We start from the raw sequence: 25,133 nt of genomic DNA, 5'->3' as shown, positions 1-25,133 counted from the left end.
ATCTCTGTTTAAATGAAGTGGAGCCCAGAAGCAGTATGTTTTTGAGCACTTTGCATTACGTGGATTTATTAGTGAGATCACTGTGTTCTACAGCCAATGCTGCCAGTGACCTCACATGTTCTTGTACTTGATTTCACATTTTTCATTATACATGATTCACCTCCTTAGGTTACATGAGCAAACTATGACCCCATATAATCAAGAGATGACCAACATTATAAAAGGACATGACAATTGTAATGATAATGATGCTGGTTTATTAGTAAGGTCATCTTTTTTTCCTACTCAGCTTCCTGTTAAGAAAGGTCATTCCTTTCAATGTCAAAGAGGAATATTGGTTAGGATTTGCAGGCCACAAGATGTTTTACATAGAGTAAATGGAAAATCAAAGGCTTGCCACCAGTCCCATGTTATTTCCTTAGTCATCTGCAAGGAACAAAAATCCTCAATTTCAATTTACAACTGACAAAACATTCTTCCTGATGTTTTGCCTCTGAGAAATCTGGTAGACAATCCAGATTGTCTACCATTAAGATACCATTAAATGAGGAACTGACATTAAGTGTACTCGCTGTGTACATAGTAGATAAGTGCTGCCATTTTGCATTGCATTTATCTGTAAAGGTACAGCAGATCAAAATGTATTCTCTAAAGATTTTAGGATGCATTATGTTTACATCAAGTAAGAAGAAAAGCCTAATTTTAAAACAAAAGTGATATTAAATGAAATTTCTTACTCAATGGGGCATTTCCTTGAAATAATGCTTGCTTTGTTCCAAAGCTATTTCCATTTGTAGACATAGCATTATTATAAAACTCCGAACTAGTCAGATCACCTAAAATTGCATCCAAATTATCCAAGTCTCCACTCATCTGAAAAAGCAGCAGTAAAATAACCAAGGTTACTTAATATCATACAACTATCATTCAGCTTTTATTTAGCTCCTCACTAATCATAAACAATATTATTGAGATAAATGTTTTAGTTCACAGACAGTACCTTAGGCTTTCTCCCAATTTCCAAAGAACTTCCAATATCAATTAACTATGTTTTTTAGAGTATTTTGCTCTGTTAATTTTGAGAATAAGGTGATATTGGAGGTACACATAAATAACAAGAGAAATTTGAGACAACTTTTCCCTCATTTAAGGGAAAAAAGAGTACAAGAACCAATTAACTAAACCCAGTCAATATCTATTTTAAGCATTACACATTTTTGTGTATTGTTTATATTTTCAAAATGACATTACATAATGTCTGCTAGTTTTACCTTTTGCTATTGCATTGCCAGCTAATTATAAAGGCATTTAACAGCTCTGTTTCCTAATAAGCCACAAAAATAAACATGTGCAATGTGAAATTGCAGATGCTAAAGATTTAATTTTAGGTAACAATTTGTAAATATATGCTACCTTAATCAAACAATAATTTAAAGTCTGCACTACACCAGGACTTCAGTACAGCTACAGCATTTGGTTAAATACATATCCTGTACCTCTATTTGTTAGAACGTTGGCAGTTAGAATAAAATCTGACCACATAGTTGCCTACCATTTGCACATAACTTTGTTAGAAATGTTTATACGTGCATAGAAAGAGAAAAAAAAAAGGGGGGGGGGGAAAATGTCCTTTTAGCAACTCACTGTAATAAAATAAAATAAAATAAAATAAAATAAAATAAAATAAAATAAAATAAAATAAAATAAAATAAAATAAAAATAAAACAAAACAAAACACTGGCTAGTTCATTACCACCACTTTACATTATACTCTACCTCCTCTGTTGGTTCCGTTTTTATTTTCATGTCCTTTTCTTGACTGGAAGTAGGAATAGAAGAACTACTGCATTGACCCATTTTATTATCCACATTTTCTACTTTAGGCTTCAACTCTTTGGAAAGTGGATCCTTAACATCATCTTTATCTAACAGGTATCTTAGTAAAGCATTGTTTTCCTTCTTCTTTGGGCTCAGTTGTTCCTGTTTGACCGTGCCTTCTCCACATGGGGCTGTATTAGCAGTGTCATGATATGTGTCTTTACCAGTAGCTTCAGCTGTGATCTTGGCTACTTCTGCAGGAGAATTACCATTCTGCAACAATTTATGTAAAATCCTATGCTTCTCTTGCAGGAGTGACCCATGCATGTTTGAGGAGGAAGACACCCCTCCAGATGTTGATGAGGAAACTCCCGAAGGACTGGTAACATTGGTAGAAGATTCTTTACAATTAGATTCTAACGGTGAGTTTGATGCTGTGGAATGTCCTCTTTCATCTGAGGAGCACGTGAGTAGCTGAAGCAGCTTTTTATGCCCTTTGCTTTCAGATTGTCCTCTCTGACTTTCGGGTGTCTCCAGGCTTCCCTCTTTACTATCTTTTTCACTAAGGAGATCCCTGCTGTTTGATTGGCAGAGGGAACTTTCCACTTGATTTTGTTCACAATACAAGCCGGAAGGGCTTTTGGAATCTTGGGTGCTTGCTTTATTTTGCTGAGCTACACTCATGTTTGGGGAATTATCCAATTTTGGACCCGGAGAAGAAAGTGTTGATAACAGGGAAGTTCCAACACCCTCACTAATGGCTTGAAGAGCACTAAGAGAACTGCTGGAGAAAGTGCTGTTGCTGGTGTTGCTGGCAGATCCCATTGGAGAGTGCATACCTGTATCACAGAAGAGAGAGCAAACTTATTAGATTACAGTACTGACTATAATTACTTTTCCTTCAGGATTATGTCTGACTGCTACATTGAGTTAATTACTTTAAAATAAATTTAAATAGGAAATTAGGTATAATACATTTAAGTCACGTGTACACGGTCATATAGAGCTGTTAAAAAGGATGGAAAATTGAATTCAGATAAAAGTGGGAGAAGAGAGCTTTAAAAAAAATATAGCTTGCAACAAAAATGAAGTACCTGTAACTGGAGAAAACTGGTGCGAACTCATTTTTGGACTCCCTCGATTCCTAGGAGATATCATTATATTCTGTTGGTTGGACGTTAAACCAGGACTACCATGTGGTGGGCTACTTATATTTAAGCCATAACTGTTGTTCTGATAGGCAGAGGACTGCATTCCTGGTCCAGAGTTCACTGGCCCCATACTACCAGGTCCTCCATATCGAGAGTTGCTCAGCTGACTCACTGTATTGGGATCTCCCATGCCATAGTTCCTGTTCTGCAATGGCATGCTTTGACTGGGTGACATGTTCATAAGACCACCAACAGAATTTGTATTTCCAGCCACAGGTGTTCTCATGTTTTGCCCAACTGTGTTAGGATTTGGTCGATATCCATTTTGCTCTCTGTAAATTCAACAACCCCATACACCCCAAGAGAACAAATTTAAACTGTATTCAGAATCAAGTGCTATAAAGACAGAACAACATTATTAAATAATTTTTCAATAAGAGAAGTGAGAACTCAAGCATCTCCACAAAAGCAGAACTGAAATATGCCACTCATTTATTCATTCTAGAAGTGTTCAGTCCTTTAGGTGAGTTGAGTTACAAGTGCATACAGTATCACCCCTTCTTTCTTCTACTTTGTTTCTGAGTCAATGGATGACACTATCCTAACATGCACACTAATCACACCCTGAACAATCTCAACTACTCATTTTTCAGCATCTGGAGGTACTTTAATGCCAGAAGCTGAGAGACTCCCTCCAGAGTGGCACATCAATTATTCCTGCAATCAACAAGAACAGGTCACAGGAAATGCTATTTAAGGTACATTTGAGTCATCAGTGATGCATCTGAGGGGGTTTTGTTGTTGTCTTTTTAACTGATCTGCAATTAAAAAGAACAAGATGCAAGATAAAGCATGTAACTAAGCATTTCTATTTCCAGTGTTTCATCATTGTAAATGTTAACCCAAAAGAATACTAAACACATAATAACAGGCCCCCTGCAGGAACAGAAGGAAAAACTTCCCTTTTGACTAGGACTGTCATTCTGCCACACAGCTGCGAGGCTGCATGTCGACTAAAATCTTAGATTGAATAAATGTGTCATTTAGTTTCATGCTATGCAACACCGCTTCCCAAATTATTATTCTTCTGTTTGACCTTTAACGAAATAAAATATTTTGGCATACTAGTTTTTCAGTTATCTTCAACGTTAGATGTATTTTTAAAAGCTATGACACTTAGATGACAGACACCATTGATTTCACCTTTGAAGAAAGTGGGTAGAGACAAATCCATGACGGTCATTAGTTACAGGATTTCGAAATAGTTTACTCTTTGTTTGTGCTGTCACGATAGTACCATCCGCTAAAGAAAACCGATACAGTGGTGTTTCAGCATGACCTTGTGTATAAGCTGTAAAGGAAATACACAAATATCAGTCGTATGTAAAAGACCAAAAATTGCTAATATGCACCCTACAAATTTTTCAGCAAAATACCCCTCTTCTGATGAAGATAAAAATAATCCAAGACACACCCAAGACTGATATTCAACTAAAGGAAGCATTACGCATTTTCTCCTCTAACAGCAGAGGGAGCAGAAAAGCAAACAAAAGATTATTTTGATGCTGCAGTATTTTGTGCTAACCGTGCACAGCTGGCAAAGTTCTACATTTAACAGATTTCCAAGACTAGATTAGCAGGTTTCCATGACTCATCCTTGGGGAGAAAGACTAATCAACACTTAAATAGCAACTTCAGTTAAATAAATAGGTAACAAATACAAAATAGAAGTGAAATTTGGAAGGCTTCTGATTAAGTACTTTCAATTTCAATTTTTTTTTTTTTTTTTAATCAAAAAATTGTGGAAACCACTGCTTTTAATCTGAGACCCAAATTTCTTCTTAATGTGGGATTTATTTAATCAATTAAGTTGAAGAACTTTCAGTGGAATCTCCATTTTCTGCCACTACATGTTTTTCCTTATTTAATATCCCCCCTACTTGAATTTGTTAATCCTTGAGAAACACTAGAGTTTAGAAAATGTAGGAAATTTCATTTTCTTACTGTAGATGGTGGCTGTACTTCACTTTATCAAGATTATCAAAGTAGCATTACAAAATAACACTGGAACACTGAAAATATTTTGAAACCCTGTGTCTTGAATAAGATGAAAAAAGGCATCAACACAAACATTACCACTTTTCAGACTAGCTAACAAGTAAACTATCCTTTCTTTAGCAAAATAAAATTAAAAGAAAGTCATGTTAAAAGAGAATAACAAGCTAATGACAAACAAGTATTACATGTTATTACAGAAATTTGGCTGTCACTGTCCTTGCTATATCCATCCATGGAAAAAAATATTACTTCAAGCTTCCAGATTATTTATCTGGCATTTTCCATGAAAAGTATCTACACAGACACATTAGAAAAACAAAATAAAACTTGTATCAGAATTTCCATTTCTTAACAGTTCATCCTTCTTCAGACTGTACATATGAGTCACAGCAATCAACTAAAAATATAGAAAAAATGTACATAGGCAGAATTTTAGCCACTTTTGTTTTTCAGAAAAATATGCAGTCACTGGGAAAAGCAGTACAAGCAAACTGCAAACAGATTTTTACCTTCATGATAATGGCGTTTGTTTGACCATGTCTGTCCATCATTATGGCATAAGAACCTCTGAATACATCGACGAATTGTATCTTCAAAGCCAGGTCTCATGGAAGATCGCAATGAGTTTGTATCAATGTTAACAAGTTTGCCTGTTACATGGAAGAAAACATGCAAAATAAACTCTTTATGACTATGCCAATCCTTTCATATAAATATGGTACATTTCTGAAGGCTCCAATATCACTGTTTGAATTGTTCATCACCGTAACACCCAATTTTGAGTATGCAGAAGCTACATTTATGAATAATCTGCCATATGGGAGTATGATGCTACTTGTTAAAACATCAATACCCAAATGGATTTAGATAATCATAAAAGAGAAGTTCAAACATCCACAGGTTAATGCTAGGTCTTTTAGAAAACATACAGCAACTTTATCTCCGGTTACAGGCATCTAAAGGATTCACAGACAGTAAAACTTTATACTAACCAGCTACATCCACAAATTAACATCTTAAACATCCACAAATTAACATCTCAAACATAAACACCTAAACGCCCCATATAGATAAGTATTTCAATTTAAGCAATGTAAAGCACTTTAAATATTAGCTCACGTACTGCAGAAAAATATAAACATTCTAAAGAACTTTCATTATGATTTATATTTCTTACATGTGAAGGAAAGCATAATGAAAACAATTTGAAATGCTGCCAAGTAAAGACACAAGCAATGTTTTAAACCAACCTGCCAGACAATGCCATACCAGCATACAGACAGAAAATGTGTCCCACACTTGCTATTGCACCCTAGTGCCAACGATGGTATATTACAAAAAAAAAAGTTAGAAATTCTTGTTATGAATTCTGCTAGTCACTATGGATCCACAACTTACTTATTTATCTAAAACAAGCACGTGGGCAAAAAAGATACCTTCATACCTTCATCTTGGGTACATTTCTCACCTGAAAGATCATGTCTGGTAATAAAACTCTCTGGGTTTGTTGGAAATACTCTTTCAGCAGTTGTGATACGACGTGCCACACAAATCATACAAGACTGCAAATCTGTATTTAAAAAAGAATAGTTTTTCTTCAATTTTTTCCTTATTTCATTCTGTTAAAGACTAATAAAATAGCTGAAGCATCTTGCATTGTTAAAATAGAAGTATAAACAATAAGAATTTAAGTTTTTTGCATTCTGTTCCTATTTCATTCAGAAATGGATTGCATAAGCTACAGATTTCATAACATATACCAAATAACAAAAACCTTTACTCAGAGATTTCTTTTCTGCACAGTAATTGAATAAAATTTCCTACCTTCCCCCTCTTCCATCATAGCTCTTGGCTGAGATAAAGCAAAACACTGCATTGTTTCATATCTCTGACGTGTATCCTGATGGCTGCCTACATCTTCCAAAAGATCATGAGAGGTTTTCACCATCATCCGGCAATTAAATGTATGGCTCTTCTGTCTAGGTGTTTCATTGGTCCAAGCAACACCGTTAACTTAAAAGAACACAGTATGGGTTTATAATGATTTTCTATATTTTTCTTAACTTAGATACCTTGTTACTAGATTACAGAAATAAAAGAATTTTAAAATGCACTCAATATACCATCAGTTCTATACCTTGGGAATAGTAATATTGTGAGCCAAGTTAAATTTAAAAAAAAAAAAACAAACAAAAAAAACCTCTTTCCTTAATATGATACTTTCACTCTTACTTGAAAGACAGGTGAAAAGTCATTCCCAGATTTAAAAAACAAGCAGTTCCTTCAGCTAGCCCTGTAGCTACACAAAATGTGTTCCTTTAGTACGCTTGCTTTAAGTTACAGGTAAACAAATTGAAAAGGCTAGAGTACAGTGTGAATTTCCAGCACATTTATTTCTAGTGGTGTGCTTATTAAGAACATTTTAATTTTGTGCATTATTAAGAACGTACTAACATTTTTTCAAAATTAATATACTTTTGGAGTCAAACTTCCTTTGCAAAAGTAAATTGTTTTGTGAGGTTATCCGTTACAAGTTACTTAGGTGTTTGTTTTTTTCCTTCTCTGATTATTTTCAAATAGTCCAATGACAGTATAGTAAGTCAACTTTCATTACCTGAAGATTTTGGTAAGTTTTTAAGGAAGTCCTTCCGGTCCTCTTCATGCAGGATACCATAGACGCTTGTATTTACCAGATCTTCTTGTTTATATTGCAAATACTGTGTGACGTTTTCTGACACAAATACTATGTTCCCATCTCGATTTACAACAAACAGGAAACCATCCAATGCCTAAATATCAACGTGACAACAGACCATATAAGACTGCAAAATTCTGAACATAATTTAGTTTAAAAATTATGCAGGTGCTAAATGTCAAATTACAATATATGCATTTCTTTTCACTGGTAGTACTAAATTTTCAATCTTTTCTGCTCAGAAAATTGTGCCTGTTAAGAAATTGTTTCAATATCCAAAATCGATCTATTCATTTATTATTCAATTGAGATTTTTCATAGTGATATCCAGCTTTCATATTTTATTCTTTCTTTATCTGAACCCAAGATAATGAATTCATAACATTATTTCAATAGCTGGCAAACTCAAATACGAAGAAATTCAGTAGAAACAAGTAGTAAGACCTGACCATGAAGACATTTCCACCAACAAGTGACAAGGTAACAGAGAGTCTATCCGTTTGTTAAAATACTGTATGTTCTTAATTGAAAGAAAAATTATTTTTTTATTTAAAACAATAGTTTCAAACATGCTTTTTCTTAGATTATTATGCTTGATAGCAGCATTTTTTGAAGATGCTCCACATTTTAGAAACACAAACATCAAAATATATCACAGACCCCTAGTCTCTGTAAAACCTCATACATTTATTTTAATGGACACTCCTTAAACCTAAGGGAAAATATTCCTTGTATGGCTAAGCCCTGCTTTAGTAGTAATTTGTTAATGACTGCCAGAAAAAGTAAAGTACAAGAATACAAGAAAAGGCCAAAGGTTATTCTTTTCTTTCATTCTACAGATTATTTCAGCAAAAATAAGAAAACACAATGGATTTTATTTCTGATCCTTTCATAGTTCCATATAGTTCTTGCATACTATTTCACTATAGCATTGCAGACTCTATTGTAATAGTTTCAGCTGCTCTAAATATTTTTTTTTTCCATAGGGATTTACCAGGTACCTAGTTTGTACTTGCCTGTAATAAAAGAGGTCCCAAGGAATCCTTATCAATAACTCCTTGACCCGTAGAAGACACATCAGCTTTCTGAACATCATCATCATTAGAAACAGCTTTTCCTGAAAATCAGATGTTTCCATAAAGCAACATTTCATATGAAACTATATTTTTAATATTACTAGCCAGATTCTGAGAAGTAAATAAATAAATAATAATTAAAAAAAAAAAAAAAAAACAACACTAAAAAAACCGCTAATGAGAGAGGAGGTCTCAAATAGTGCTCATTGCTTATGACCAGAATAAATGTCATGGCTACATAATATCAAACCCTTTGCTCACAAAAATTGACTTCACAGTTAAAAGGTGGATCAAAGCAACCACCACTCTATTTTGTGAACAGTATTTCTTCTGCTGCTTCCAGGATCATATGTCTGATGACTGCTTGATGAATCTTTCAATGTCCATTAAACAGACTTTTTGGCACATCTTTATGATTTTATTTTGATTATCTCATCATCACTGGTCACAGTCCTCAAATGCTATCACAACTGTTCTATGAACAGTCTTTGGTAGTGTTAATATATGTGTTTGCGAGCACACAAATCTGTCCGTATGTATATGTATATATATGAATAAAATTATATTTTAAGGATCAAAATATCCTAAATGAGAAATTTGGTTGCAGGCAAAGGTGCAATGGGCATCCACATCAGGCAGGAGAATTACAGAAAACAAACAGTAAACTTTGTTCTGTGGTATCGCATACTAAGCTGTATAATGAAACAATTATTATATAAGAGTAAATGCAATTGCATTAGAAATATCTTAAAACAGATGTCAAGACATCTTTTTAGAATTGTTTTAACGTATTCAAAATTGTGGTAAATTAGCAAGACAGGCAAAATACACAACATAGCTCACTTGATTTGAAACAAGAATCTACTGTTCAAAGGAAATATGTATTGTCGACACTTGGTAGGCTAGTCATTTAAAATATATATATTAATATGTATATATATAGTCATGTGAAATATATATATATAAATATATATATATATATGGAATACATATATATTCCATCACTATGAATTTCTTTTTTTTTTTTTTTTTTTTTTTTTTGCATATACCTATTTAAAAATATATGTATTATACTACTTAGTCTTTCCCTTTGAAAAAGGAATCACAAGAAAATGAAATTGTTTGTTTGGCTTAGCAGGGAACTGTACCTTGCTCTTTTATCTGTCGAATCTGTCTCACGGTTTCTTTTAAAATAGCACATTTGTCTGGTTTGACATTGAAATTATCAATGTCACTCAGATTAGCAGATATCAGTTCAGCCAGTTCTTCAATGTATTTGCTTTCCTGCTCACGCCGACGCTTCTCACCACTGCAGGTCAGACTAGGAATCAAAAACATTATTAAATATACTTACATTCCATCATGCACAAAGGCTGTGTGCTCACACTGAACTTCTTGTAACACCTATCTATTAAACCTAAGTAGTAGTCATTCTTCTAGCAAACACAAATCTAACGGGGTATGCGTGTGTTTTGGTATGTTGCTGTTTGTTTTTTTTTTGCCTTTTTTTTTTTGTTTGTTTTGTTTTTAATAATCTTAAGTACCGATTTATCTTAAGAGGGCATGAAGTTATTCATCAAAAAAAATCCTTCTGTGATATTCTGTTGTCATAAATTTAAAATAGTCACCATCTGAAATGAGGCCTGCAAATCAATTACCAAATATAAGATGCTGCCTCTGTAATTACTGTGAAGCAACAAGTTTTTCTTCTTTTGTCTTGCTATCACAGCTTCAAACAGTGACTCCTTAAACATCCACTCCAATAAGATTTAGCAAGAGACTAACTACTGAGTGTAGTTCATAAGCTTTGGCAGATCTACACATAATAGTAAAGCTGTGCATCTTCACAACAAAAAATGGCCTAACAATTTTTCAACTGAACACAATGCTTAGTAAAAACACATACTCAAAAGTGCAATGAAAACTTTTCAGATAGTAAAACAAACAAACACATAGCAAAAGAAACAAAGTAGTCTCTATACACCTACCTTGCACCTGGAGTATCACAAGGCAATGGCTTGCGCTTCCTTGACTCATTGGCCAAGCTATCTAAGGAGTTTTCTCCTAATCCACTCATCCTGACGACACATCAGCAACTAAAAGCAATAAAATAAAAATTGTGAATGAACCTCTCAAAATAAAAGTATAAAATGTAGAAAACTTATCCAGAAAACTTATTTTTATCTATAGAACTGAGTCTTCATCTATTTATTTATAACTGAAAATCCATCTACCATTTTACTGTTAAAAATAAATCTGGTTACAATTTTTTTATTCTATTTCACCAAAATATAGGTTTACAAAACTTTGCATCAATGTCAGCAAGACTAAATGTAAAAAAATGCATTTAATTTCACAGTATAAATTAGTATGAGTAATCTGTATTTTATATATGCTGAAATAATTTTTCCCATTTTCAGAGATGTTTAAAGCTTTGCACCATAGAACAGGAATGACTGTATAGCTCCAATTTGTCTGAAAACAGTAAGATTCTCAGTATTTTAATATACGCTAGAAAACTTGATAAGAAATTGGTTTCTTTACAAATAAAACAGTAAAGGAACTAAAATGGAATATAGCCTTGAAAAGACATCTAGTAAACAAAGTGCTTCCAGGACAAGCCATCTAAAGAAAAAAGAGAGGTGTTTGCATTGCTTCTGATGTACTAATTTGGTTCTTGCTTTTTGTGGCAAAAAATACTACAACTTAAGAGGAGCAAACTGAAAGGGAAAGACCCACAAGACTGTACTTTTGTGAAGCAGCAGAGGGGTTGCTTGAAGCAGTTGATACTGTTACCATTTTATGTCAGCTACAGACAGAGAATTGGGGACATTCTTCCTACAGCAATACCAACCTTTGAAGACTTGAAAGGACAGAGGTTTGCTGACTGCACTGAGGAGGATACACTGAATTGCTCTTGCAGATTTGCACAGTTCAGTAGACTGGCATACATTTAAAGCATGAGTCCTCCTTGCAGCTAAGCAAATGTTTAACATAAAGTCATATTGATAACCAAGTCTTATTCCAAGTGATATGCACTAGGACAGGAAGGGTAACATACTTTGTAAATCACAGGAAAATTAAAAATAACTGTAAAGTATAATCTTGCATTTGAAACAAACTATTACAGAAGATGCCTAACTCCACAACTATAGCAAGGACTGCACAGATATGAAGTTGGTGTAACAGCTAACTCCTTGATACAAAACCAGGATGGATAAGACAGGGTAGATCAAAAGGCAAGCCTGAGGACTGTTATTCAATCAGGTATTTCTCCAGGGTAAAAATTCCTAAACACAGGGAAAATAGCAGCCCACCTTGCTTCAAGTACACAATTACACCGCTAGATGACAGTATATTGCTAAACGGCAGCATGAATGGTGTTTTCTTCAATTAAGCAGCTGAATGAAAAGCTGCTCAGCTGAACAAGTAGTTTCAAAACCAAATTATATAAACAAGCTACGATCATGCAAAAAGCGGCCGATTCTCCAAAGCGGAGGCTCAGGACAGAACAGACTCACAGGGTCTTATGCCCGTGGAGCTCATGCTCAGGCCGTGGGTGACACACGCACCCGAGGATCAGGATCGATGCTTCTCCCCTCCCACAGCTGCATTCCCAGGCAAAGTGCGATGCTGCAGCACGAAGAGCTATTGCGGCGAGAGAGAGGATGAGCTAAGCTATAATAAGATTCAAGGATGGCTCAGGAAGGGTGTGGGCACAGCAAGTATGTCTGAAGCTAAGAGCAAATGATTCTATTTAAGAGGAAGAAAGATTGAAACTGTATTAAATAGTGGAAAAAACGAGCTTGGATAGCTTGATTTTTGGCATTTCAATGGAATATAATTTGGGTTGCATTAAGTGATTTAGAATGGAAATGCCATTTCTGGTTTGGCATCTACCTGTATTGACAGGTATTGAATTCAGCATAGGATTAAATAGAAAACAAAGTTATTATGTTTTGTCTCAGAAATATGATACACATCACAGCACTTGTATTCAAGAAAAACATTAAGTGCCTACAAATAGAAGCTTGAAGAAGGAAGGAAAAACTTGGTAAGTGGTGTAGCTCGTTTCCCTACTGTTATACCCAAGTAGCTTGCAGTACTTCTTCCAGCCTGGAGCTGCACAGTGCTCTGCCCATGCCTTTTCTTTTCCCTAAGAATACCTTTCCAGAGGTATTCCTGAGAAGGTACATAACATCTACAACAACTGCTTAGCTAAGGAAACTCTAGCAGCTGCTTTCCAATACACGTGGATTTACAGTACAAATGGTTAATAGTCAAACTAATCTTCCTGCTACAGGACATCTTAGCAAAAGAAGCCATTATTGAGTGAGTTAATAACGAAACAAATCACCAGTTAAAAGATACCACATATTACCTCTATCTATTGAATAGGAACCTGTAATTTTTTGAAAAATAAATCTATTTGAGGGACAGAGGGATTCATTATTTTTTTATGCTACCCATTATGTTTAGAAGACCACTCTGAAACAGTTTTCAAAAGTTAATGCATTTTTACCATTGAAATAAAATAAGTTTAATATAACCACCTTCGAAAACCTATTTTCTGAGCTAAGTTAAAAGCACAATTTCTGGCTCTTGCATCTGTAATACTAGCTATAAAAATGGTGCTAGAAAGACTCTACTGCTTATATTGCACAATCTGACTTAAGGAAAGCTTTATTTATTTATTTATTTTTAGAAAAGTGTTGCACAATGAAATTCTTATTTGCTTAATGAAAAGATATTTATAAGTTAGCTTAATCTGACACAATAAATAGCTCAGTTACTACATAAACCAAGGAAAGTGTAAGAAACTTTAGATAAGTATAAGTTACCCAAAGCACAGGAATTATAATCTTTCATTATATATTATTATTCTTACTCAGAACAACTGAAAGATAGGTGTGACAATAATGACTTTCATAAAAAATCTGACAACTGTTTTGCTAACTTTAAGTTTATACTTAAATTTGAGAAAAGATGTTCTAAGAGATGGTTTAATGTCTTCAAAGAAAAAGACATTAATTCCTTCAGCTGCAGCAGTAATGAACCACTGTATACTAATGTTCCTATATCCACCTGTGGATTGGAACCAGAGGCAGCAACATTTGGAGAAAATGTTTCAAACTTCCATGACTATTTAAAAATATTAAATCCTAGAATTGTTTTTGCAATACCCCTAGATTTACCTTTTCCAATACAATCTTATATTTTCCATGTTTTTTCTCACTCATCAAAATGGGGAATCAAGAAAACAAAAAATAACAAATAACTTTTTGCTCATCAATAAGTGTCTTGAAAAAAGACACTTATTCCCTTTTAATGAGGTGCATATGTCTCTACTTTTCACATGCCTTATACTTTTCACATGCTAGGTCTATTAATTTTTCAATGAAAATCACAAATGGACTGTTAAAAAAGAAGCACTATTGTTTTGCACGACATAAAACCAGTTCGAGTAATTAACAGTCCATCTATTTCAACAATATATGTACAAATTTCAAAAGACAAACCAACAGAATTTAAAGAAATCATCAGCATTCAGAAGATTGTCTCTTTTCAACCTGCCAGTTTCAATATTTAGACAGGCTAAAAAATTCTAAAATTGTGTCCTGGTCCATCAAAAAACAGTAAGCATGTCAACAATAAGATGTTTGAAATTCAGAAAGTTCCTAAAGCCATTTATTAGAGAGCATTCAAGTCAAAAGCACATTAAGAAGTACTGAGTACATTAAGCAGAAAGTTTCCAGCTTGATGTGATCTTTTCTTCCCTGGTCTTACTCCCCTCACTCTCACATAAACTGGAATGCTCCTAACTTAGAACATTAATTTCTGCTATGTTGTCTTTCAGTGAGCTCATTTGCTTCTTCAAGTGCTACTTCCCTTATGTTCTTTCTTATCCCGGTGTTCTCAGTTGGTTAAAGAGCTATTTACCAAAAAGGTTATGGCAACTGGGAAACTTTTGTCCTATCAGAAGCCAGAAAACATAGACAACTATATACTTCAGATTTAGGTTTTGTATTTGTTTAGTTGAAATAGTTGACCATACACACACACACAAGATAAAATTGTATTAAGTGCATACACTCTTTTAGCACTTTTTTAGTCCCATGAAACCATCAACATTTTGCTATAGTAAATATATGTATTTGTGGCATATAGCACATTTGGAAGCTCTTATGTCTGAGCCGACTTCTTGTTTGAAGAGTTCACTAGGGAAAAAGCATAAACTGGCTCTTAGCATTCCCCAGAATAAGCCAATTATGAAAAATTAAATCAAACCAGTCCTTTTCAGTGAATCATTAAGATGGCCTGGAATTTCTTTAATTGTACATAATTTTAAAGTATTAAATACAATCTTCCTTTCTAAAAACCAAGACATAATTCAGAAAACTTCTTAAGATGCAAACTGTAATAAACTGGTTTATGCTAAGGAAAGTCCTAAATCATTAAATTTAACTTTATGTAAATAAAACTAAAGACATTCTTTTCAGCTGCTCCCCATTCTTAAGATATTTTTTTTTTCCTTAAAAGCATATATATATATAAAAACATGATAACTTTCCAGTGATAAATTCTGATTCAAAATATTATTCAAACCAGCCAAAGTTTCTTTTGTTGCAAGACTGACCACAGAAACAACTGACGTTCCCATTTACAAGGATAGGAGTCCACACAAAAGCAAACTCGAGAAACTCCCGTTATGTTAGTATTGCAGTAAGCCTTTGGTTCTCTCGCTCTCTTTCCCTCTTCTCTTCCCCTCTCCCCATGCTTCTTATATACTTACATGCATAATATGCAGCTTTAAAAATGATACAGAAATAACTGTTCAGGTACATATAGTCCAAGTATAAAATGGGTAACTTACATGTCCTTAGCAAACATTCAAGCACAGCATATTTTTCATAGGACCTTCAGAATCAGAAGTCATTTTAAGTCACATCCTGAAAAACAAAAAAGGCTGTACATGGAAAAAAGTGTTTGCTTTTCAATATTTCATCTAACATTAATAATCTTTTTAAAAAGTAAGCACTCATTATTCAGATATTTTAATGTGAAAGATTATAACTCAATTGTACTAACTGTAACTGTCATTTTTGCTGTATTCTAAAAAAAAAAAAATCTGAATCTCAACATCACAAATGCCACTAGTATGATAATTTTCTTTCTTAAAAGAACTGAAAATGTTTATTTTAAATGCATTTTTTTTTCCTTTAGGAGGAAAAAAAAGTAGATGTTTGATCTTAGTAACTTTAAAATCTATTAAAAAATTATTTTGTAAAGTTGTGATTGGCAAGTACAAAACTAAGCACTTAGCCACTCTGCTTCAGCTTGTACATAGTGCTTTGCACTGTTACATGAGAATAGCAAACAGTTTTCCGAGCTACAAACATTTGATTTTCTGTTACCCTGTTTTTCTATGAAATTCTAGGAATGAGTAATCCATATTATCATGCATTTTATACAAGGTACGATTAAGTGTACTAATTAGTGAGATTCTGGGTCTCTACAGAGAATTACGGTAACTTAGGAAAAGTTTCAAACAACAGCTGCGTGATTGAATTGATTTACTGAAAACTGCTTAAAGCACTATGTAAAGCAGAGGCTGTTCAAGCTAATTAGAAAAATAAATTGCTCTTGGGAAATATTTATGAGACATTCACATGTAAGCACACACTACAGTCCTATCCAAAAGCAAGAGTTTCAAAATCGATACTTCTACCCAGACTACTTAATAGGTAATAACCAGCAGGCAGGTAAAGGAGTTCTATTCAAGTAGCTCATTTCTTAAGAGATTAAACTGAAGCTTTTCCTATCAACTGATTGCATTCACATTCATCTGCTGTTTTAACCATCCCTTTGACAATACTGATTGTAGCTTTATTTGTATGTACTGGAATTGCCAATTAGAAGGTTGATTGACAATGTGGTCACATAAGAGTAAGCATCAAGAGTAAATTGTCTACTAATTAAAGACGTCTATAACACTACTTTATGCTAAATCAACCTCTGCTAATCATGGAAACCAGAACAAAAGAGCACACAGAAAGAAGAAAAATCAAAAGAAATCCTAAGATGCAGTATCAGAAACATTTGTTTGGACATGATGGAAAATTAAATCCTTCAGCTGCTCGTTTCCATAAAAATGCTAACCAGTCCTATACTGCACTCAGTTACAGCTTGCCACCTGGCTTCCTAGGATGGTCTTATACTCAGCAAAGGCTATTTGCTAATATCTCTACTGCACGGGGTTTACAAAGGAAAAAGGTAGCATAAATTATATTCACTGCTCAATGCGATGTGAAGCTTTTTCTTCCTCACATTTTTAGAGCAGCTTGATAAACTGATGCCTACGCCTGCACAAGAATGGTGGTAGTTCAACATTACAAACAGGAGTCTCACTGGAAAGCTGAACTACGCAGGAGAATCTGATAGTGCTAAATCACTTGAAGAAGTGTGCAGGAGAATCAAGACCCACCAGTACCTAACGGATTCTGTATGACTGGAACTGCAAGGGGAAAGAGAAGAACCTTGAGAAAGCATAAAGTTGAAAATCCCACAAAAATATTAATACTATTTAAATAAGTTTTAGAATATTCCTTCTCTATTCCTCTCATGTAAATATTCCTTCTATAGATGTAAGTAATCTGAGCTGTTTAAAGAGATGATGGAATCAGAATTCTAAAAGTAGTACTGCAAGAAATTAACTGCAAAGAAACCTCCTGAATAATCCCACAGGAAGGCCCTTAAAGGATTTAAAAGAGCATCTAGAGTAGTATTCCCTATCCCTACTCTAAAACCATACTTCCTCATCTGAGTAATGCGATCACAGCCAACTTTATAACAATTTAAATATAAAGAATATTTTATGTCAACACTGTTTTCTGTTCTGCTTCACCTGAATTAGTCTGAGTTCCCAGAGTGCCTATACCAAAGCAGAGTCGTGCACCAAGCGATTGCCAGTTTCAAAGCCAGTGCTACTCTACAGTGCCTGGCATTTGGGGCTGTGCAGTTGCTTCTCCATCAGCTCTCCCCACACTGGTACCACTTTCCACACGTGAGCATACTGTTTCCTGACTAAAAATGGTTCAACCAAAATAAGACTGTTCAAACAAAGCCATTGTTTGGCATATTTTGATGTCAATGAGTTCGACATACTGACCTTCAGCTGCCTTCCCCACTTTCAGGATGAGCTACAGAGATTCTCAGTTTACACCATGTAGAAATTAGGCATTCAACATAGCACAGATAAAAAATCTAAGTCTAAAATTGGTTGTTTTCAATCTGATTTTTAAGAAACGTTACAGAAATATTACACTAGACTTTGGATGGAATGGCCAAGTGATAAACCATATCATTGTATGTGGCACAGCTAGCAACAGTAGGACACATTCATAGCCAAATGTGCCAGATGAGGTAAACACAATGGCTACATTTAGAAAGATCTAAAGAGGATTACATCTTCAGTCCTCCTTAAATGTTTCAGAGACAATTCATATGCCTGCTTAAAAAGGAAATCAAATATAACACACTATCCTGTGGACTATAGCACGTTAAAGCAACATCTTTTTTAACCTCCTGGGGGGAAAAAGAAGCAGACGGAAAAAATACCACTGAACCTTAACCACAGCTTTGTGAACCGACAGCACAGTGTAACTAACTACAGAAACAGATAATGAGACTGAAGTACAGAGTTAATGTGGAGCTTTTGGTGTACTGTAACTATTTTGTGCTTCACCTATCTTTTAAGTTTTCGCCTATACTTTAAGACTAAAGCAGCTACACCCACATTACGGAGGAAAAAGCAAATTACTTTGTTAATTGTATTGATACATCATTATCCAAATCTAGCACTTTCCTCAGTACAACAACTGATAATAAAACACTATTCCAAAACATATGGATTTCATCATTCTCTACTCCCCTTTTCTCCCACCCTCTCAGCCTCTGTTTTCTAGATAACAAATAACTGACTCAGACACAGACTTCACTGAATAAGGGCTGTCAGTTAAAAAAATAAAAAGTGCTATCTATAATCTGGTAGTCAATGAAGCACACCTTGTTGCAACATGTTAAACAATCTTAACTCAGCACACATCCTTTTTATATTATACGTTCCATCTTAGGGAGACTATAATTTTTCAGGCCTTGTCAGGTTTCATTTACCAATTTCCCTGCTGCGTTTAGTATGCACTATGCACTTTGCCTTTTTTTTCAAGACATGACAATTAACTTGAGCCTTGTTCTCTTTGCATATATTAAAATGACAGGGCACTTTCAGTTAAAGGATGGGCAGAGGTGGAACACACTCCTGGTACTTCTCATATTCCTCTGATAAATAATGTGCGTGCTCTATTTTTGGAATGTCATTACTTGTTAATTTGTTTCCTATATGTCCGTGTTTGCTAGCCACTACAATAGATTTCAGATCTTGTCATAACAAAACGGAAAAAAAACAGGGGTCCCAGTGAACTCACTGTCACAAAAAAAGGCTAGTCTTTATCCCTCTGCCTTGACCATTTGCCAGGTATTCTGTAGCATAACGTCTCACCTGTCAGCTTCAGCACTGTGCTAAAGTGGTTAAAGCAGCTCACCTGTGACATGTGAGCCACACTCTGCAGTCGGAACAAATGTTGTCCTCATAACCCAGCTGCAAACAGGTATTGAACTTACACTTAGCAAGCTGTTCTCATTGGGATATAGCTCTTTTAAGTAACAGGCAGTTGGACATGATGCAGCCACACCATCTACTTGCATGACACTGGCAACAGGAGACCGAAAGATGCTGAAAGGAGCCTTTCATCTCAACTAATGTCCAAGCCCGTGTACTGTATGTTGTTGTTTGGGCTGTCGATAGAGCTGCTGGTATCTCAGGTTTAGAATATTTTTAACATAGGTAAGTCCTTACCAACTTGTATCTGGAAGACTTAGTTAACATTAAAAATAAAAAATGCTATAGATATATCTAAAGAAAGAATCCTGAGCAAAAATACCACCAAAGAGACAGGATGTGATATATGGGCTACTATAATGAGACGTGGTAACTACATAACTAGCAAGAAACCACACCACCACCATTCTTTTCTGTACATCCAGACACAACAGAAGAAACTCAGGCAAGTCATTGGCTGACTGAAATATATATGGTCTGCTTGAGTTTTATACTGACATTCTAGAAGTGGAAAACACTTAAACACTTCTTCCCCATCATTCTTGCCAAAATAGTGGGTGCTATGGAAAGAGCTTGTGCTGTGACCAGTGTGCTATTCTCTGATAACAGCAGTAAAATCCTAAAAAAAAAAAAAAAAAAAAAAAAAGAGAGAGAGAGAGAGAGAAGAATTTTAATGAAGTTCTCCATTTACAGGACAAATTGCCATTGCCAGAGCTCACAAGAGAATACCAAGGGAGAGTCACTTTCCAGATTTACACAGACTTAATTCAAAAGTGACTCCATGCCATGAGACATGATATAATCCACAGGTTACTAAGACGAATTTAAGGCATATAACACGTCTACATATTATGATGTCATCTAAATTATGAATTAAATTTGAATTAATTCACATAATTTGTTAAAAGGGAAGTATAAGATCCTAAATTATTTAAATTAGGATTACTAATCCAAGCTACAAAATCTCTGTAAATTGGGAATAGACATTAAGAGCTTTAGAACATGAAGATATGAGTTGGACCATATAAATCTGAAAACATAATTTATTTTTAACCACCTCTAACTTTTTATGTTTTCACGTGAATACATTAACTCACCTGACGAAAGCTTCTTTCATGCCTCACCAATATGTGACTTCAGTGGGAGTAGTAGTAGTAAAGACTGACAAAGTCTACAAGGGTGAGATATTTGCTTTGATACAGCTATCTAAAACTGGATCTAAACAGGATAGAAAGTTCATTATTTTTCTTCCTCTCATGAGCTTAATATATCAAATTTTAAAAAAGGTAAAGCACTCCACATTAGAGAAAGAATTTTAATTAATACTCTATCTTTCTCTGCCTAACTGAAATTAAATTCTGAAGAGTTCAGAAGTATCTTTCTATACTCCAGAAAAATTTGGCCACCCATATAGTATTTAAGCCTTATATACACGCTTACTTTGCATTGCTGTATCATAAAATAGGACCTAGAACATAAGCTGAAAAAAACCCTCGAAATTCTCAGGAGACAAAGCTGTTCAGAGCATAGGCCTCATGGGTACTTGGGAGGGAGGGGAAAATTGATGTCGATTCCAGGTTTTTGTTCTCTTTGTGTGTGTGTGCATGTATTTTTTCTTAATATATGAACCATCTCTCTTCTATTGAAACATCTAACCAACCTTGTTATTTAAAAAATGCAAAACATGCTTTTTTACTAATATTTTTTCATTATTTTAATATGGACCAATACATCTTTCTGATTTCTAGACAGAACTGCAAAATGATGAGGCACTTAAATATTGAATAGTATTGAATAAAACCATTAAAATACAATTTGAGTTTACTAGGAAAAAAAATAGTGCATTTGATCTCAATTTCTTTTTATAAACTGAAGCAAAAACTTTGCAAATCTTTCAGAACTCAAGGCTAGAGACAATCTACTGACAAAACCTAGTTTTCACAGCTTAGCCAATGCTTTTGTTCTTATTCTTGAAACACTGAAAGTCATATACAGCAGTCCAATTTTATTTAACCATGCATTCTTGGCAAAACATTTTTATTAATATACTTAGAGAGAAAAACCAAATCCTTACTATCACTATTACACCAATTAAAGCTCAGGTAAATTAGCCGATTACTACATTTTTTTCTTCTTACAAACTACAGTAGCTCCTGTAAGATAATAGGGTGACAAAGATATTTTCCTGCATGAGCTGAAAAAGATGCACAACCACTTACCTTAATGTAATAATGACTAAGAAATTAGTTTTCCCTTAAAAGAAAGCAAGCAATTTCCCAAACATAGTTTCACTAGAACTAGAACTCAACCTGCAAGTTTTCAGTAGCAATGGTTAGCATTTTCTGGGAGGTATACACTGTGACACTTCAAAAACAGAGTGTACTTCTCAAGTTCTTGGTGAAAACAGGAAGTGTAATCAACTCAACCAAGCTTGTTTCACTAAATACACATGGTCTTTCCTCAAGACATCAGCAAGTCCAATTCCCTTTCCTGAAGCTCTGAACATGTAGTCAGCAAGTTGATTCTCCTTCCTGAGACTCTGACTGGATTCAAATGCATTTTTATGTATTATATGCAAGCAATTTTTCTGTTCTGCATTTTACTTTACCAGAATCTCAAGAAGCAGACTGCTTTCTGGATTCTGGAGACAATTTAAACACAAGTACAGTATTATAAATGGCATTAACTCACTTAGTGCTATGGCATTGCTATAATTGAATCGAACTCTTTTCATGGCAGAATCTTACTCATTTTCCAGAAACCACAGTTTATGTAAAAGATGTTTAGAATGAGAACAATCCAAAGTCAGAATTTTCCAAAGGAGCAATTAAAAACTAGGCAAAATAGCAGCAATTTCCTTGTAAAATCTTGTCCACTGGAAACTGAAATTTAGAGACAGAAGTCACTTTGCAGCTGCAAAATAAAATTTGGATGAAAATCTCTACTAACACCAAAAAACCTTCAGACAAACAGACAAACTGACTGGTTTTGACAGGATCAAAAACTAACTGTCCACACTATCAGTTTCTGACTTGTGATCTCTGTCAAGTAGATGCCAAGCTTAATGCCAGCTTTTGAACTTCCCTGCAAGTAATGTTCATAAAAGCATTCAGAACAGATGAATATGTTGCATTTTCTACAGCTATTATTAGTAATGTTTGTTCATCCCTGGCATTTACAATTTAGTCTTTGACTCTTGCATGTGAATTGAGAGTATTCATCAAATCAGTTGGCATGGAGATTGGCTGTTAAGATACCTTCTTATCTGAAGAAGTAAACATGTTCAAGTGTGAAGTTGCAGAGGTAAAAATATTTTTAATTACAATTGCAAAGGTGGAAAATAAAACCTAATTATTCCTTTTATATCTCCTTATTTAAAAAGCAAGCCTCTCAGAAGCTATGAGCAAGCTAGAATTTTTGCAATTATCTAAAAGCTTTAATCATACCTTTGTTTCCCCAGTTCTATTCTAGGATACTTTATTTGGGGAGATCCAATGTGATCTTGTTGGTGCTCGATTGCCTTAAACAGCACAGTCATTAATCACCTCGCCATTCATTTGGCATATCAGCCTGCTAACTTCATCTGCCATTTTCCCAGTGCTTGAATAATCTCCCACTATTAAGAGGCACAGAACATCTGCAGCTGGAAACTGCAAATCCCTGAAAAGGACAGTCCTGGTGCCTGTGAGGATTTCTATACAGCTCTGTCATACTCTGCTTTTGTGGAAGTACTGGGGAACAGTAAACTATAATTGTTTCTATATTTGTATACAGTCTCCTGGGAGATACTGTAAACTTCTGATAGACCTCCCCTTTTGTTGGGTGGATTCTATGAAAGAAACCGTTTTCAGCCAGACTGACCAAGTGAGGCAAGTTCTTATCCTCAGCATAAAGACCTCTGACGTGAAAATTCCTGAGCATTAAACGCATCAGGTCAACTTCAAAATGTAATGGAACATCCTAGCCATCAACTGAAAGACCCTCTTTGATTTTGACTACTGAAAAGAAAACCCTAAGATGTCTGCCTTGCATGTTTACGAATGACACAACATTAGGTCTACAAAGTATGCAGCCGGTGGTGCAGCTTCAAGAATCTTTTATTTTAGTGTCAAGACAACATCCTAGGATTTTGTTTTTAATATATAAGAATGCAATTTGTTACACAATTAATGAATTAGTCTCTGATATTAACCTTGGAAAAACTCCTGTCTCTTAAGACGTTCATTGCACTGACACCTAGAAAACAATAAAATGCTTAATGAACTCTTTCGGTTCTATTCTTTACAGTGCTTCAAAGACAGACCTTGATGTTAGCAGCAGAGTAATGCACAATTTAATGGAGAGAAACAAGCCTTGCCAGTGGTGCTCTGGGTCTGCAGCAGATGAGCTGACATAACATGCCACCCAAAACATGCTCACAGGAATTTCTTTCCCTCTTGCTAAACGTTCAAAGGCTGTTGTACAAAGCACGGCACCCCACACTACCAAGCCTCTAGCACTGGACAGAAGCACTGATTATCCCCTTAAGAAAAGCATGTCATAAATTGCACAGGCTGCTATCACGAATTTGCAGACAGCTGAAATACACAGCACTTTCAAGGGCACAAACATTTGAAGGCATAGCATTCTGCTGTTACAACACAACAACAGAAAAAAAAAAAAAAAAAAAGAAAAGAAAAGAAAAAACACAATAACAAGAAACGGCTTAAAGAACTTCGCTAACATGCTTAGACTAATCACGGCATCCTGTAAAACAACTAGAGATCGTGATGTATCCGTGAAATTTTTCCCTTTTGGGTGCTCTTAACTGAAAGGCCAAGTGCCGGGTCCTGCACCTGGGGCACAATAACCCCAAGCAGAGCTACAGGCTGGGAGAGGAATGGTTGGAGAGCTGCCAGGCAGAGAAGGACCTGGGAGTGATGGTGGATAGTCGGCTGAATATGAGCCAGCAGTGTGCTCAGGTGGCCAAGAAGGCCAACGGCATCCTGGCTTGTATCAGAAACAGTGTGACCAGCAGGGCTAGGGAGGTGATCGTCCCCCTGTACTCGGCTCTGGTGAGGCCGCACCTCGAGTACTGTGTTCAGTTTTGGGCCCCTCGCTACAAGAAGGACATGGAGGTGCTCGAGCGGGTGCAGAGAAGGGCGACGAAGCTGGTGAGGGGCCTGGAGAACAAGTCCTACGAGGAGCGGCTGAGGGAGCTGGGCTTGTTCAGCCTGGAGAAAAGGAGGCTCAGGGGCGACCTTATCGCTCTCTATAGGTACCTCAAGGGAGGCTGTAGCGAGGTGGGGGTTGGCCTGTTCTCCCATGTGCCTGGTGACAGGATGAGGGGGAATGGGCTTAAGTTGAGCCAGGGGAGTTTTAGGTTGGATGTTAGGAAGAACTTCTTTACTGAAAGGGTTGTTAGACATTGGAACAGGCTGCCCAGGGAAGTGGTGGAGTCACCATCCCTGGAAGTCTTTAAAAGACGTTTAGATGTAGAGCTTAGGGATATGGTTTAGTGGGGACTGTTAGCGTTAGGTCAGAGGTTGGACTTGATGATCTTGAGGTCTCTTCCAACCTAGAAATTCTGTGATTCTGTGAAAAAGGAGGACTAGACCGCACACACAACTTAGCCTACAGAAGCAATGAAGTACATGACTGAAGTATGCTTTAAATGC

The 25,133-nt window shown here is 35.4% G+C and overlaps 1 protein-coding gene across 7 annotated transcripts in view; it reads right to left on the bottom strand.

Moving 5' to 3' along the window:
- NCOA3 (nuclear receptor coactivator 3) overlaps window positions 1–25,133 on the bottom strand; it is a gene marked incomplete at its 3' end in the record, with an annotated part of 83,413 nt that overhangs the window by 11,428 nt on the left and 46,852 nt on the right. For all 7 annotated transcript variants that reach the window (XM_082773483.1, XM_082773481.1, XM_082773477.1 and 4 more), the window contains 12 exons: window positions 15,673–15,748; window positions 10,787–10,894; window positions 9,947–10,119; window positions 8,739–8,839; window positions 7,642–7,816; window positions 6,852–7,040; window positions 6,496–6,597; window positions 5,537–5,677; window positions 4,173–4,320; window positions 2,913–3,301; window positions 1,777–2,657; window positions 738–873 (listed from right to left, as the gene is read on the bottom strand). In XM_082773483.1, coding sequence (XP_082629609.1) covers window positions 738–873; window positions 1,777–2,657; window positions 2,913–3,301; window positions 4,173–4,320; window positions 5,537–5,677; window positions 6,496–6,597; window positions 6,852–7,040; window positions 7,642–7,816; window positions 8,739–8,839; window positions 9,947–10,119; window positions 10,787–10,875 — 2,524 coding nt within the window. In that variant the 5' untranslated portion in view covers window positions 10,876–10,894; window positions 15,673–15,748. The remainder of the gene's footprint in view (window positions 1–737; window positions 874–1,776; window positions 2,658–2,912; window positions 3,302–4,172; window positions 4,321–5,536; window positions 5,678–6,495; window positions 6,598–6,851; window positions 7,041–7,641; window positions 7,817–8,738; window positions 8,840–9,946; window positions 10,120–10,786; window positions 10,895–15,672; window positions 15,749–25,133) is intronic.

The sequence above is a fragment of the Aythya marila genome (genome assembly GCF_965140915.1).
Source record: "Aythya marila genome assembly, chromosome: 16".
In the NCBI taxonomy this organism is placed as follows: Eukaryota; Metazoa; Chordata; class Aves; order Anseriformes; family Anatidae; genus Aythya; species Aythya marila.
This window is presented reverse-complemented; position numbering and strand designations above follow the sequence as displayed.